Genomic DNA, 17,272 nt, shown 5'->3' with positions numbered 1-17,272 from the left:
AAGCCATATAGCAGGGAACATGACCAATTCAATTCAAGAGCTTCATTTAAATCTCCAGTGCTTTTTCCAGCAGAGGTAAATTTTAGGCGATTTTCCCTTTGGCATTACAAGTTCTAAAAGTGGTGTTCACTTGCTTTCCCCACACGTGTTGCAGGACATGCAGGTGTCCTGGCTAATGTGCAAGCTTGGCACAGGGACACAACCCTTCCTCTATCCCAAAGCACCTGAAATTTTAGACACAAAGCATTTTTCTTTTTAATTAAAAACACACTAACAAAGTTAACATGTAATAAAAATAAAAGTACTTCAGTAATTGCTGCCAGTAGACAGTGAATCAGTGAATTAGAAGACCAAAAAATTATTTTTTTGTGTGGGCTCCTGATTGTTCATTGGCTCCTCATCTTTAGGAGAGTAAGTCAGGGTCTGACAAACAGCACAGCACATAAAGCACAAACCCCTGGCAGCCCTGCAAGCTTTGGAAATCCCTGGGACCAGCACCCTAAAGAGTCATTATGGATCTGCAACAAGAAGTTACACAAATATAAAACAGTCACAAATGAGGCATTGTGTTTCTTTAGGCTGATTCTGGCATCCTATTTTAATAGTCCCCTAACGATGTATCTATCCCAAGACATGTTAGATATTAAATTTCCAATTAAATAATTAATTGTTAATACTAAGCTTCAAGTTTTGCTGTTTAACCCGTGATATTCTACAATAAAGATTAAACAGTGAAAATAGTCACTGCATAGATTGATCTGCAGTTCTGGGACACACCGCACACAAAGAAAGCACAGGAACCACACGCAGCCACAAATATGCTGGGTGAGAATATAATCAATGATGGACCAAACCTTCAGCAGAAGGGTCCTAAAGCATGAAATTTACACTGATTCTTCACAGTCTCTATCCATTCTGACTTCTTGCAGAGGGAATTTGCACTGACTTTACCAATACATGGCCCTTCAGATGCACTGAAGTTTAACACGCCACCTTCGAAGGGTGTGAAACAATAATTGCTGTGTTCTTTATTTTATGTCTCTGCTCCTCAGCTTCCTTACTTGCAAATGTAGCTGCAATTTCGCTGCTTCATTAACTCAGATCACAGAATACAGAGATTTTTTCCCTTGAAGGTGGCACAGAGTTTTTTGAGGTATGAAAGCCTAGCACAGAATCCCTTACTTTAGACCATATGGTTTCCAGCTAAGTGTTCCTTTATTTTGGCTGGGCTGAAACATTCTTACTGAAGTGTCAAATTGTGACTTTATGCAATGTCTTTTTCAGTCCTCAGAATGCTTTTAACTTTCCTTCAGACTGTGAAAACAATTCCTGCTAGGAAGAATTATATTTCCCAAGCTATGTACAATGGCACAGGCTCAACACGAATTCAGGTTTTCAGAAGAGGACAAATTGATAGGGATAAAAACAGCAATAAATTTCTAATATCTAAAAGAAACTTAGACTTGTAATTTTTTTCCCCCTGCACTATTTCATATTTCTTCAGAACAAGCTAAGCTAAATAAATCACAGTAAAACTATCCAAAGCAATTTGTTACCTTAAAATAAGTTTGTCAGCCATTGCAATAGACAGTGTTTTATTGCAGATTTCAAATCACCATGAATGACACCCCACACATCATCACCCAGGAGATGATGGTCTAAATGGGACTGCTATGTCAAAACCTAAGCTGTCTCTTGTCTTTGTGCCCAGGCTAATCTAAGCTTTTAAAGTGTTCACTAGCTTAATTCAGTATATGAACAAAACCAAAGGAATTCTCCCTCTGCAATGGTCTAAAACTTATTCATGCAGTTTAACACCCTGAAGGCTTAGACTGTTTTGTCATATCCCATAAAATGTCCCCAGACAGTCTGGATGCGGCCTTCCAAACCTGTGTTTGTGGGACATTTACTGACCCCAGGAATCACATTTATCTCTGATACTATTAACAATAACCAAATGCTGATACAATTCTCTCGCTGATACCAGACAGATTCCGGGTTGATTAAATGCAAAATTAATTTACTTTAGAAAGTGTGCGCAGAAATCTTGAAACATGAAGCTATTGCTATTGTCCCCCATGCCAGAGCATTATTAACCACTGCTGTTATTAACCATTAACCATTCCAGCTCCTGCAGAGGCCCTGCTAACCATGAACACAAACACCAGGTACTACAAACAATGCTTCTCTAACTTTTCCTTCAAATTCAGGTAATACATTCCTTTCCAACCAACCAATTTCGCCACACCTCTCAATGCAGGGATATCATTTGCTCTCATACTTATATGAAGGAAGTATTGCATGGCAAGACTAATTCTTCCAGCACAACAAGAAGAAAAGGAAAAGCCAGGAAACTCCAGGAAAAAGAAGGGAAAATTTCTTAAAGCATAATGATCCCAGTTCCTTATTCTGTAACAACCAGGAAAAACAAGTTATGTGCATCCCCAAATGTTTCTAAGTAGAAATTCCTTGATCCAAAGAAAAATATTAATAGGGAACAAAATCCATTGTAAAATGGGCATAAGGAAAATAACTTATTTCTTCCTGCATGTGGGGAAGGGAGAAGTCTTGAGTACCCTACAGGAACACACTTGCCTTTTTTTGCTAAATGCAGAGGAAACCCGAGGTAGAAATGGTTGCTTTCAAGTATAATCATTTTGTGCTCTGTTTAACTCCCATAGGTGAATTTCTTATTAGAGAAAATATATAGATTTACAATAAGAAACTTATGACCTGCTAGCACATGGATCACTTAGCACTTTTAAAAGATTTAGGTTTTAGACATTTTAGAGGAAACAGCTTCTGTTATAAACATTCCCATGTTGCAAAACTGCAATGCACTTTTTTTTTTCTGCCATCTCAACACAGGTACAACAGGCAGAGTGCTCTGAGAAGCATTTCTGCCTGGAAACACCAAGCCAAGCTGAGTTCAGGAGAAAGCAGAGCAGACCCCACTAAATCCAGGCCTGCATTAGGCAGGCAGACTAACAAGGTTGGCTGCCTTCCAGAGGAGCACTCTGGCTCCCCAGACCCATAGGGAGCACTGTGATTGCATGCAAGCAGGGAGCAGAGGGAGGAGCACAAAATGGGGATAAAAACAGACAAAAAAAGCACAAGGATATTAGGTTGTACAGCAGCACTCCATTTTTAATGGAAACCAAGTTGCTTACTCTCATTTGTGCATTAATACTTTCCCCTCCTTTCTTCTGGTTGGAACTCAGCTGGCTGCAAATCCAGCTGCTCTGTGCAGAGAGTAAACCTCAATGATGTCTCATTAAAATGTAAGCACCAATCCCACCTGAGTGAGGCGCAGGAACAGAAAGAGCTGTTCCTCCTATGCAGAGCAGTGCTCCTCCAGGGCACACAGCTGAGTGAAGTTACTGGGGCCTTGGGCACCCACAAGACTGAGCTGCTAAGAGGGAAAACACTGGTAAGCCACTGTCTGACTTCATTCCTGCCTCCTTGTTTTTTCCCCTTTGGCAGTGACATTAGGAGGGCTGGCAAATCCAAGGCATCCTCACCTGGGGAAGCTTTCAGAGAAACCCAGATTCTGCTGACCAGCATTTCATCTTGCTCCATAAAGATATCTAAGCTCAGAAACTGAAAGAACTACAGGGAGGAACCTGCCAGGTCTGAGTGACAGGTCATGAAGGATGAGGAACTAACCATGGCTTGGCAACTATAGGGAAAACATTTTTAAGATCTACCTGCCATGAACAGCAAGGGCAAAACCTTTCAGAAGAAAATAAAAACGCAGCAGACAACTGACCCTAGAGGAAGAGGCTGACAATTTCAAGAATTCTTGTCCTAGAAACAAGGCTGCCAAGGAAAGGAGGAATTGTGATTTACAGCTTTGTGTGTCAGTGGTGGAGGGAAACTGAGGCAAACAAAGGGAAGACTTGAGCAGTTCCCTTGCTATAGCCTTTGCTGTTCTGCATCTCATCTCCCTGCCACGAACTACTGGCATTGACTAAAGCACTGTTTTACCCACTTGGATATGAACATATTCAAAAATCATTTACTTAAAATATTGCCCTGGATGACTGGGCAGAGACTACACAGTCATGTCACTGCTTCTGTCTGCAAGTCAAAACAGCATAAACTCCTGCCCAGTTTCTATTCTCATTTCCTTCCTGTCCACTCTGATGTGTTTTGTCCCACACTCTTGAGGCCACCTGGGGGTATCTGAATTAACTGTGCTAAAGCTGAATAAATTCTGCCTTGGGAAGTGAAGCCCAGTGGAAATGCCTTGCCCATCCAGCTCACTCCTAGCCAGGAGGATTGCCAGGACCAGGAAGCTGCAGCACTGCAGCATCAGCAGTAGTTTCATACTAAGCCAGAACTGTAGCCTTCAGTGAATGTCACTCTCCTGCTGCATTGTTTCCAGACAGCAGTGAGGGATTTGACCATTTCCACAGCATGTTGAATAACACCACCTGAACTATTCAACAAACACCAGCAACACTTAATATATATTTCTGGCATTCTCCCAGCTGGATTCAGGGCACAAGAAAGGGCCAATCCTGCATTCTGGCTCAGAGGTTTACTGCAACATGGAAGTTTAGTACTTAATAACTTTCTGATATTCTTCTAGCCAAAAAATTATTCAGTTTCTCAGAATTACCTAGTACTCAGAAAATAAATTTATGTCAGCTTGTAGAAACAAACTACAGTTTTTAAGAACTAAGCTGGGTTATATGAATGTTAATGATATAATTGTTTCCATACTGTTTTTAAAATTAACAGAGGTAAATATCATTCTAGTTGTGCTTCCCTCTTCTCTCAACATTTCTACCATTCTATTCTAGTTTAGCCTCAATATGCAGCTTCTGATCTTGCTCTTTTTTACCCATTAAAAGCTCAACTGTTTTAATAGTGCTGTGGGTACCTAGGCTGAAATACAGCTGCATGTAAATTCAACTTGGTGCTAAATCACTTTTCTGTGTTCTATAAAGAGAAACAAATGGCTGTCAAGAGATCCTACCTTCCTTTTATCTCCTGTATGAAATCATATCTTAGTCCCCTTCCAGCTTAATAAAGCAGTAATTACAGCTAAGGCATATAAACATTTTCTTATGATTAGGTCCTTCCCTAACTAGTTTAAGAAAAAAAAGCCAAACCAAAAACCACCACCACAAAAAAAAAACCAAAAAAACCCCCAAAAAACCCCCAAAAACAAAAACAAACCAAAAACCCAAAAAAACAAACCAAAAAACCACCAAAAAATCCCAACTAAGCCAAAATCCAATAAAATCCCCACACCACAAAAAATCAAATAAACCAGAAAACTCCAAAGCTAGTATAATTTCTTTACTATAGAAGAAAAATCCAGTATGGAAATATTTCCCCAGCTCTTCCCTGACTGACAGCCCCAGTCATGCCTAAGGTGAGGTTTTGGTGTGCCATGAGCAGTGTGGGGGCATGGAGCAGCCTGCAGGTGCACGGGTACAGAAGATTGAATAATGTTTGAAGTGATTTGAAGTGCAGAAGTCAGCAGCCTTATGAGAGACTTGTAGACAGTCCTCCTTTCTGAACTTCATTTTTCATTTACAAAATTTTTCATTTACAAAAGATCAGATGCTTCACACAAGCTGGCAGTTGCACACAGAAACATATGTTCCCCCAGACAGCACATTATCATTTTTATTCCTCTTACATGCAAGCTCTCCCCAAATGCCCATTCAGTTCTATTTTCTACTTACAATGAAATGAGAGATTTCAAGCCTTTGAATGCATCAGGTGCAATGTCAGTTATTTGATTCTTGCTGATGTCTCTGTGAAAAGAAAGGTTTAAAAAAATGTTAGTAAATGGGAATTTAATGAAAAATATTTTAGCTGTATTGGAAGAACACACTTGATATAAAAACAGAAGTAAATGATCATATTATCTCAGAGAAATGATGAATTATGTAAGGGCAGAGATAGGGAGAATAACAGGCCACAGCCTCAGCAGAGAGCACCTTTCTTACTAAGGGCTTTGATTTCATGGATGTTACAAAAGGTTTTTATGAAGAACAACAGTGATGTTGATAAAACCATCCCAAAGCCATTGATACTGGAGATGGCACTGCAAATGACAAAGCACAGAGGTGTCTGAACATTGCAGTGCAGGCAATGGAAAGGCAGCTTGGTAACAGCAGAGAGGATCAGGCAGAGTGCCCAGCCCCTGATCCCAAAGCAGGGAGCTCAGCTGCTCCTCTGGGTCTGGGCTTTAATGGCCTAGAAAAAACAAGCAGCACAAAATCCACTCAGCACTGATCTGGTGAAGTTCAGACACTGGAGGAAGCCTTCAGGGAACTGAATGGGAATTGTGGAGCTCTGGAGGCAGCAGCACTGGGGGGACCCCAGCCCACTGCAGACCCTGCCAGGGAGCCCAGCCAGATCCACCCTTTGGCTGGGCTGTGAGTGGGGCTCACTCAGTATTGCCTGCTGGATTTTTAAAGTAAAGTGTTCTCCTGGTTTGGAAAATACTCTTCAACTTGAGTCATAACCAGCCAAGAACACAAAGATAAATACAGACTGTGCCACAGCAACTTTACACAAGGAGCCCAATTCACTACACTTGGCACCCAGGTGCCACGAGCTGGGTGCCCCATTGTGACTGTCACTGTCACCAGGCTTTCTGTCCATCAGCTCAACCAGGTGGGAGCTGGGACACAACCTTCATCCACCTCACTGCACTCCCTGATGGCTGATATCAGCTAGTATCAGGAGTGTCAAATCTCTTCACTGATAGCTGCAGCAATGCAGTATTTCATGTACATCATCACTGGTATTTCCACTGGGGCACATGCTGTGGATCCAAGTAGAATCTAAATAAAACATCACTTGAACAAGAACTTACTAATCAGAAAGTAAAGAGGTTTTCCATTGTCTATATCTTTTGAGCTACTAATTATGTTGGTTAAAATTTTAATGAGGTCCTCAAACTCTTTTCAAATCTGGCCATGTAAAGTGCGATTTTTTTGTTTGGTTTTTTGGTAACTGTTCAAAGATTTGATTATTTTTTAAAGCTCATAAAGAATGGGTCTGCAATCTATTGATGTTTTCTGCTACAACATCCTGCCTAGCAGGACAGGATTTGTGGAAAGTTTCGGTTTTGCAGCTTAACTTACAGCAGCCAAACTTGTCACCTTAAAAGTAGGAACATTTGTTTTTGTTTTTATGGAGGTTTTTGTGAAACTTGTTTAGACTGACTACTGCTTTTTATCTAGTAAGCAGAAGCATGAAGTGGATCAGTCCTATCTATTTATTGAGGAATATTAAATATTGAGGAATGTTAAATATTGAGGAATGTTAAATATTGAGGAATTTAAATCGGACAAAATTACAGAAAAAGGCGAGTTTGCTGAACAACAACAAGCATCTGAAAAGGGGGATCTAGATTTTGATTGAAGCATTTCAGCAGTGTTTTAGTGAGCTGCTGCAGCTCAGCATTCCCACCCTCCCTCTCTCCCTTGGCTGGACCCTAAGGAGTGTGTGACTGATGGTGCCTGAACGACAGAAACGCCACGCTGGGCTCGGCGCTCTCACTTCATGCAGCTGCACTACAATCAGCATTAGAAGATAATTAGACACATTATTTCCTTTCCATTAGAGCCCAAGTTCCACTGCTGTCAAATTAGGAGGTTCCATCTCCTTCTGACTTGACTGAGAGAAAGGGATTCAGTTTTGTCCTGGTGTTTCTGTTCCCTGTGTTTGGCCTGCTTTGGTGAGATTGTCCTATTCTGTCTTTCATTTACATCAAGACAAAGAGAGGCTTTCCTAAGCTGCACAACTAGGACAATTTAGATGACATAAGGCTCATTTTCTTAGTTTAGGCTATCTCAGAATCACTCAGGGGAAGTGTGCCTCTTCAACTGGAAATGTAATAAAATTATCAGGATTGCACTCAGGCAGGGATGATATCAGTCGCCTCTCACTCCCTCCCTGCACCTCTGACAGCATGATGGAAACCTCTGAAAAGGTTGTTGCACACACCTTGGAGGGTGGCTGTGCTCAGTCACCAGCTGGGGACATCAATTGGTTTTGACTTTGCACCAGGGGAGCAAGGATACCCTGCAAGATGCTGAGTAACACAGGACTGTATGGCTTAAATGTCTTCACTGTAAAAGGTTTTGAAACAAAACAGATTTATTTTTAGATGCAGCCAAATGCAAAACTATTAATAGCATTGGTTGAATACTCTCTTGTTGACTAACATTATTAAAAACAGATTACTTGATTATCTCCAACATATAAAATGGACTGTTCTCATTTGACAAGAGTACTCAGCAAAATCCATGTCATACACGGTTTAGTTTGTGGAAGCTGCTTAAAAATGTCACAACTCCACAGAGCTACTGGCAAGCCTGTGAAATCTCAATGTGTTTTCTGCTAAAATGTGGTAAAATTAGTCTGACAACATGAAATGCCACTACAAGCATCAGAGCTAGAGAGGTGCAACCACAACCTTCAAAGTTATTCCATGTACTTGGCTCTTACTCTTGCTCTACAAACTTGTTAGTTACAAACCTCAGAAGAGCAGAGACAGGAAATGTGGGCAATTCTGATTAAGCCCAAGACAAAATAGGTTTCAGCTCCTTTACTAAACCTAATCACCAAAATAACTCTCCCATCCTGGAAGATGAAGAGATAATTCTAAACAGCAAAATGCAGCTATATGCAAGTATAACACTTGAATTAATAGACATTTTTTGCTATCATCTTGACCTAATAATATCAAGTCATATCTAGATTATGTTGGACAAGTGGATCTAATTTAATAATTAGTCTCAGTTATCCAATTAGCTAAGGAAAGGAAACTTCATTATTTTGCAGGAAATACTCAGTAAAGAATCAAAATACAGAGTACAGAGTGCAAATGAGGACTATAATCACTAACATTCTTGCATATTTTTTCACCTGAAGGAGAAAAATACAATACATTTTACAGGGTTATGCTAATACCCTGAATGATATAAAATATTATTATAGTAGTTAATGGTAACAATAACAACAATTATATTAATGTTCTGCATTTGTACCCCCAGTAGGGCATCCATTAATTAAATTGAAAATCTTCCTGCTATGGCATTGTTCATTGAAATCAAAGTGACAGAAATGAAGAAAGGCTAACAAAACTTCAGTGATACTGAACTTATCCTTCCTCTAAAGGAAAAGGATGGATGATTCTTCTGTTTGAGGATATCTTTTCACCAAATTATATTTTTTGTGTTAACATGACTGGGAATCTTGAAAAGATGGTGTCAATAATCTCTTTAAACACTGAAACAAATGTCCTCAACAAAACCATGTGTAACAGAACTGTTGCTCAATCCAGAGCCTCAGTGTCCAGAAGGAATTAAACTTTAACAAGGAGACAGGTGGATAAACAACTGGCAAAACATCAGGTTTGTTATGGGACATTCTGCAGCCCAAATACCTGTCCCAGGTTCTCCCACAAGATCCTGTCATGCTAACTAAGCTTTGGCACAGATCATCTGCCACAATAACTTATTATTTCATGATGAGCTCAGATCTCAATGAGTATGCCAATTATACCCCAAAAAGCTGTCAGCACCGCTTGCTAATGGAATTCTGCTGCAAAATTCTAACATTAATAATTTCAATAGCAAGTGCTACATTGGATAGGGCAGCTATCTACATTAAAGAGTATTTTTTGGTCAACTCCCATAAAACTACACTTCACCCATCAATGAAATAGGAAAAGACAGTAAAACATCACAAAAAGCTGAAATTAGTCATACCTTTGAAAGAACTATGTAGTAATTTTAATAATAAAAAAGTTACAATTTAGGTCACTGAAAAGGGATCCATCATTATTCACTGAAATTACCATCTTACTATCCAATACAGCACTTCTTTAAAAATACATACAGCTATATTGGAAGTGAGACAGAAGAATAGAGACCATCTAAGATTGATGATTTGACCTGTTAAATATTCAGATCCATATTTACAGCTCTTCAGCTCTCGGAACTTGCTAAGCTTGGTCACAGGAGAGCTGCAAAGGCACTTTTCCAGCAGCATTAGCACTCATCTACAAAGCCTGAATGACTTCTGGAAGTTACAGCTCCAGTGGCAGCAGCAGTATCTCCATTCTGTGGGGAAGCAGGGCTGAGTTGCTTTACCATGCTTTGTACCATCGTGGAACTGCCACATCATCTCTCACATGTCAGTCACAAATGAAAGAAAAACCTGACTGGATGAATGCCTCGTGTTATCTGCATGACAAAACTGCTACACATCAGGATTATTATTTTTTTTAATCCAGAGAGAAAACAAAAGGGGTAATAAAAGGAAGAATTATCTGGGTATCTACTGGTGATTAAGCGACAGAGAAAACAAGCTGCTGCAGGTTTCTTTGTTTTCTTGTAAACAGTCAAAGCATTTCAACATCAGCACATCAGAGGCACTGCAAAGAACTCCTCCTGCTCGGCAAGAACTGGCTCCTGCTCTAACTGGGGTCACCACCCTGACGTGCTGCAAACAGAGGGAAACGGATGAGAGGAGAAACAGAACTCCAAATCTATTGTGGGGGAGCAGGTTTGAAGTCTGAGCAGACTAACAGCTAATTAAATCACTTCATTTATAACAGGAAGTGAAATTAAGCATTATTAAAGATCATGCACTGTTAGGCATCCTGAACCAAATTCCATTGTTGCTTGCACTCTGAAGAGATGATTTTTGCAGTCCCCAGTGATTTCAACATAGAATTGCCAATATGTTTCTAAAATGAAGATACTGAACTTGAAGCTAGAAGATTCATGATTGCTCTTGCATGTTGGTCTTATTAAAACTTACATTCTTTTCAGCTTCTTGTACTGGGTGAAAGCTCCAGGGGGAATGATTTTGATGAGGTTTTGTTCCAAACGTCTGAAAACAAACAAAGCAATAAACATGTTAACTACACAGCTACAGCAGAGGAATCACATTAATTATGACAGCACAGTTTATATAAATATAAGGCAATTTTACAGGGTCTTATGCAAAGCATGTTTTTATTTTGAAGTCCACTAAATAGAGAAAATACTGAGAAAACGACTTAGAAAAATAAAATCATCTCTCTGGTTGCTTAATTGGTCTAGAAGAATGTCACAAGCTGAGGAAACTGGATTTTTAAGACTCATGGAATTAATAAATAATAGTAGGCACATTTTAAAGTTAAGGTAGAAAATAGAAAATACAGATGCTTTCCTTAACTAGCTGTTGTAAACAGAATGTAGCTGTTTAAATGGACAGCTGGGCTAGGCTGTGACAGCTTAATAAACAGATTAATAACACAATCAGACCAATTCAGGAGCAACAACCTGGGAGTATGCTAGAAACCAAAGCGAATTCACTGCAAGATGAATTCATATTTTTAAGAGGGTGGGGAGCATTTTATGTTTTAAGGGTAAAAAAAGAGAACTGCATCTTCCTATTCCAACTACCAAATACTTAAGTTTTTCTAAAATATGGTCCAGACTACATAAAAAGTCTGCTGTTTTTATTTCTAGTATTTGACTTGAAAGAAGTATTCTTTATGAAGTACCATAAATGCATGTATCACTAACATAAAATGTAAGCAGCTTTAAGACACCGCCTACAGCAACCACTCAGATTAATTTCTGTTCCTTCCCCACAGTACTTTAAAGTATTTGTCAGCAAGTTCCCTGAATTCCTGCTAAAAGAAATGGCTTCTCCTCAGATGAACTTCAAATATTCATCTCCATTAGAAATGTAAAAGTGGATCCTCAAACAACAAATTCCACTGACCATGGTAGCTAAATTTCTACTGTGCTGGGACTGAGACCAAAATGTGGTTTCACCTTGCTCTTATTTATTATTGAAATGTTGTGTATTTTTTTCACTGAAGTGTCTTAAAAAGCAACAATTTTAATCATAAAAGATCTTTGGTTGAAAATGGCTTAGAATTGAAATAGAAAAACATATTGGAATGATGGAATGAGGCACTCCAGTCATTTCAAGTTGCTGCAGCAATGCAGATGAGAGAAAAAAAAACAACTTTAGAACCAGGAATGACAATAAAGTGAAAAGGGGGAAGGGAGAAATAAATCAAGGTTTGCAAAGTACTAGGGAAGAGTAGAAAGAAAATGTGTAAGCTCTCTATCCCTCTGGTGATCTGTGCTTTTATAAGCAAAAGAAAAAAAAATCCCCTCGAAAATAAGGTAATTTGCCAGTTCATTTATACTCTAAGAAGCTATTTAAGTACAAATATTTTGATATTTGCACAGTCAGCTTGTACAGCCAATGTGCTCGCCCTCTTTTATATCTGTGGCCATCTATTTTTTAAAGGTTGTGATCAGCGTTAATTCTATTCGTTGTTTTGTGATCTGAATTAGTGTCTGAGACTTCCCTTCCAGTCGGTCTAAATATACCACATTTCATTTCTGGCAAGTCCACAGTGAAATGCAAATTGCTGCGAGCTCCAGCACGCCACTATTGTTGGGTGTTTGTCACCAGAATTAGCAGCACACACTCTTCCCATAAAGGCTTTTTGTCAGCTTGCCAGCCGGGTGTTCAACTCCTCCCAAGTGTTTCTGTGCAGGCACTTGGAGGAACAAAAGAGGGTCATGCCTGCCCGATTTCCTGGCCCTGGGGATGGAAACTGGGGGCTCAGCCATCCTGCACACCAGGAAACATGCAGTCCTTACAGGGAAACCCGAATACAGGGATGGGGGGGAACGTGGAGCTCTTTACAAGCAAAATTCCCAGGCAATTTTAGTGACTCAAGGGTGGAAATATACACAGAGTTTTCTCTCCAGAGAGGGTGAAAAAAATATCCAAAATTGGAATAGTTAGCCACAGGTCCCAAGTAATAAAAAAAATGAAATTAAAAAAAAAATAAAATAAATAAATAAAAAAGAAAATAAAAATAAATTTCTAGGAAAAGTGGAGAGGAAGGCAGAAACAGGAGTTATTTGAGAGTTGCATTCTGTAGCTACCTAAAGAACTCTTGACCCTTTCCTACAAAATCTGCAGCAGATGGCCTGTACAGAAATAGATGGACAAGGCTCTTGACATCTGCTGCTGTATTTCCACCACAGCACCTGACATTGTTTTATTCCACGAATCCCTTTGCAAATGAAGGACTAAAGAATCTCCTGACACGTTCTGCTCAGTGCACTGCACCTTGCAGATGGCACCAGAGCAGCACCACGGGCCCCCATCAGGGTGTGTGGGCAGGTGGGCTCCAACCTGGGCACAAACCAGGGCACCAAGTCCAGGGCTGCGTTAAATAAGCCTGTGCTTTAACAGAATGAAGTATTGACCTGACTTCTATTTACTTTTTACATAAATGCATGTTTTAGAGTGGCAGACCTAGCCTGAAAAACACAATGCAGTTTCACAAGTAAAATAACAGGAAACACATTGTTTGTATTAATACTTTACTCTTTCACCTTGTTTAGCCCATACATGACATGCTGAGTAAAGCAGACAATTAAAATTCTCAAGAAATTCTAGGTTCTGCCAGGAGGGGAGCTGGAAATTTCAGGGTGGTGAAGGCCTAACTAGAAACCATACAATGGGAAACTGCTAGAGATGTCATCTTTGAAATAAAGTGAAAAACAGTATTCTTACCTAATATTGGCCTTTTTTCCTCCAAAAAGTGAGAAAGTGTAAATTTTACAGCCACATTTTATTTCTGAGAAGAAATACCTAGATTACCTAGAACATGACCTTTGGAAAAGTGTGGTTTTTATGGTGTATCCCTATACTATGTATGGAGTGCTGTCATACACTATAAAACCATCTATGCTAGTGCAAAGCAACATCTGGGAGTTCATTTTTTGGGGGGTATTACCAGAATATACTATAAAATAATTTTACAATACATTTGAGAAATCTGTACAGGACACAGAGTCCTAAAAAGCTAAATGTTGATAATTTAAACTACCTCCCCTCCCATTATTAAAGGCTTCTTACACTCAACAAATTTTTTCTTGATTCTCCTGTGGTATTTCATACTCAGCTCTATTTAAGAGACTTGCCAAGCAGAATTCCCAAAATTGATAAAGTGAATTGGTCCTGTTCCAACTCCCAGAGGTTTTTGTTGCTCCTCTGTTGCCCCTGGGGCTGTGCCATGTCACCTGCTGCCAGCTGAGTGCTGAGATGACCTGAGGCACATCTCCCCCTCCCCACACACAGCAATGCTCTGTCTGCCTCTCCCAGCTTCATTTTAGAGGCTTTGACAACAACATCAAAGGGCAGGAACAATTTCCTTTCTCTTCTCTAATATATCATCAGAGATTGGAAAGGATGAGGGCCCACTGGATTCAGATCCATTTTTTCTTGTCATAACATGATTCTAGACAGGATAAAGTTCTCCTTCTTCCCACTTTATTTTTTTTTTTTAATGACTTTGCAGCAATGAGAGCAAAAAGTAAACATATCAGAGAAAAAACCAGAACAAAACAAACCCCGGGGAAACCATGCAGTTAAAGATGAAAAACTATCCCGGGGTAAAGAACAAGCACTCAAATTCCCATGCTAATCCATCTCAAAGTTCACTGAGGTGCAAATCTTTTCATCACCTCCTCCCGTGGCGCCTGCATTGCTCACGCCCAGGATGGCAAAACCAAAAGGATAAAAAACTCTGCCTAACAGGGACTTAGCAGAGCCAGCTCACACTCAGGAGTGATGAAGCCATTCATCTTGAAGAGTGATTCCCCCTGCAGAGTCAGGGAGACAGACGTATTAATTTGGGCTTTAACTATCTCCCTTTCATTGAGGGAAAGAAAGAATTTGTTATTTGGGTCTCTAATGGAGCAGTTTGCTAGCAATTTTCCCATTTCAAACACTGTCTCAGCTGCTAATGTGCAATGTTTTGTCAAGCTTACCTACCCATAACATAGACAAATCACTACCTTGGAGAAAAGGAGAGGGAGGAAAGCATCAGTACTGATAATTCTCAGCTGTCAGATGAATAGAGCCTACAAATGAGACAGCCACGCTCTATTAACAGTGCCAGGAGCTGTGTCACCAGTGTCCCTGGGCATGGGGCAGGCGCTGGGCCCTGCTGGGACACAGAGAGGATGAGCCAGGCTGTTCCTGGGCTCTGCTGGGCTGCCATGGCTCAGCCCTGAGCCAAAGCCACCTCAGAGAGAGGGAAACCAACCTGTGGCACTGGCAGGACACACACAGCCTGTGTGAAGGGTGCTGGGAAGGGCAAAATCCTCATTTTCCCCTCCCTATAAGCAGGGATTTGCAGGGAACTGAGTGGGGAAGGAAGGAGCATTGACATCCACCATGGTGACACGTGGTGCTGTTCACAGGGGTCCCAGGATGAGGGAAGAGATGAGGATCTGACTCCAAGTTTCAGAAGGCTTGATTTATTATTTTATGATATATATTACATTAAAACTATACTAATAGAATAGAAGAAAGGATTTCATCAGGAGGCTAGCTAAGAATAGAAAAGGAAGAATGATAACAAAGGCTTGTGGCTCAGACAGAGTCCAAGCCAGCTGACTGTGATTGGCCATTAATTAGAAACAACCACATGAGACCAATCACAGATGCACCTGTTGCATTCCACAGCAGCAGATAACCATTGTTTACATTTTGTTCCTGAGGCCTCTCAGCTTCTCAGGAGGAAAAAATCCTAAGGAAAGGATTTTTCATAAAACATGTCTGTGACAGTGACAGAAGCCAGGGATGGGGAGAACAGTTTGGATTAGGAATGAGGAAATTTCTAGAGAACACAACAATCAATCCAGGGACTGAAACAACTGGATTATAAAAAGCTACTTGGACCATTATTCCATTTATCTCATAAGTTAGGTTCTCATGTATTATCATGAATTTTGGTCTCTGATGAAGAAAAGCCTACAGGTGTATTTTCACTGTTCAAGATGAATAAACCATACTAAATAAATCACCATCATACATGGTCTTATAACTACAGGTATGAGCTGGATCTGATCCCTGCCCTGACACCTTTCATTGCCTCTTCATCCGACACACAGTCTTTACTCCTGGCATGCCCTGCAGGTTTGGGTAGCTGCACTGAGTATTTACCCAGGACAGCCCTGGATGGGAGAGAAGGGAGGAATCCTGCCCTGCAGTCACAGTCAGGACTTGCAGCTCATCCAGCAGCAAAACCTGAAACAGCCTCAGTGCAAGGCCAAACCTGCAGGTCTGCTGGTTCAGAAAGTGCTTATGGACAGATATCCCAGGGAACAGCTTTTTGTGTCTCTCACCCCTCAGTCACCAGGAAAACAAAAAAAAGAAAACAAAGTTTTGTAGAAAACAAAGTGCTTTGGGATGGCAGGGCATGGAGTATTTCAGATGTCTGTGCTCACTGCTTGTTTGAACAGTTAAAGCCTTCACCCTCCATCCCAGCCAGAATCTACCACCACTATGAAACCCCTAAACAAATTGGGTCCTCCAAGACTTTTATCCTGCTGCCTTTCATTACAGCACCTGAATGACTCCCAAATAAAATTAAAAATACACATTATAAATGCCTCTTATGGAGTCTGCCTCAGGAAATGGAGAGCTGAGAGCCAGTAAAGCATCCACCTGCATTAATAAAGGTGACAACTGGAGTTTCCCTTCATATTCCCTTTGCTGTTGATTTTCAGGTCTAGCTGTCGAGCTCCTGCTGTAGTTTTAGACAGGGCTGCTTCCTAACAACTCACCTGAGGGCAGATCTTCAAGAGACAAAATCCTATCAGCAGTGAAGTGACTTGTCAACATAAATCTACCTGGGAAGTTACACAGATAATTCTCCTCACCAAAAGACATCTTTGAGAATGAAAACAGATGTTTTGATATGTTCCTGATACCCTGGTGTTATTCTAAAAGCAGTTCTGGTGACATTGGATCTTCTGACACACTGCAGTGAGTTTAGTTTCAGCTGTATAGCTGAGCAGTTGCTCAGGTATCAGCTGAATTTGTGATGGCAGCCACATTAGAAATCTATTCTCTCTGTTGTAGCACATTAATTTTGCATTAAATATAGCACAGACAACCAGGAAACCCCAGAGAAATCCACAGACTGGTATTTCACAAAGCATCTTTTGAAAAAACACCAATGTCTCTCTAACCACATTAACAGGAGAATGAAGCATTGTTCTGCCAAACCTCAAAGTTTCTCCATCTAACACTGTGACAACTCCATATTTGTGGTGGGAAATTTTGGACCTTCTCATCACCTTCCATTGCAATGTCCCTGCCAGTCTAATCCATGTATTTTCCTTTCTCTATCCCTGGCTGAGGGCGCAGGCTCCCCCTGAGCTCCCTGCACACCTGCAGGAATGAT

The 17,272-nt window shown here is 40.4% G+C and overlaps 1 protein-coding gene across 3 annotated transcripts in view; it reads right to left on the bottom strand.

Annotated features, from left to right (window-relative positions):
- The window catches only part of SLIT3 (slit guidance ligand 3), a 483,855-nt gene that overhangs the window by 153,481 nt on the left and 313,102 nt on the right, over window positions 1–17,272 (bottom strand). For all 3 annotated transcript variants that reach the window (XM_031060566.1, XM_031060568.1, XM_031060567.1), the window contains 2 exons: window positions 10,807–10,878; window positions 5,703–5,774 (listed from right to left, as the gene is read on the bottom strand). In XM_031060566.1, coding sequence (XP_030916426.1) covers window positions 5,703–5,774; window positions 10,807–10,878 — 144 coding nt within the window. The remainder of the gene's footprint in view (window positions 1–5,702; window positions 5,775–10,806; window positions 10,879–17,272) is intronic.

This window comes from Geospiza fortis, unplaced genomic scaffold (genome assembly GCF_000277835.1).
Source record: "Geospiza fortis unplaced genomic scaffold, GeoFor_1.0 scaffold413, whole genome shotgun sequence".
NCBI lineage: Eukaryota > Metazoa > Chordata > Aves > Passeriformes > Thraupidae > Geospiza > Geospiza fortis.
Note: the sequence above shows the minus strand (reverse complement) of the source record. Positions and strands in the feature narration are given on the sequence as shown.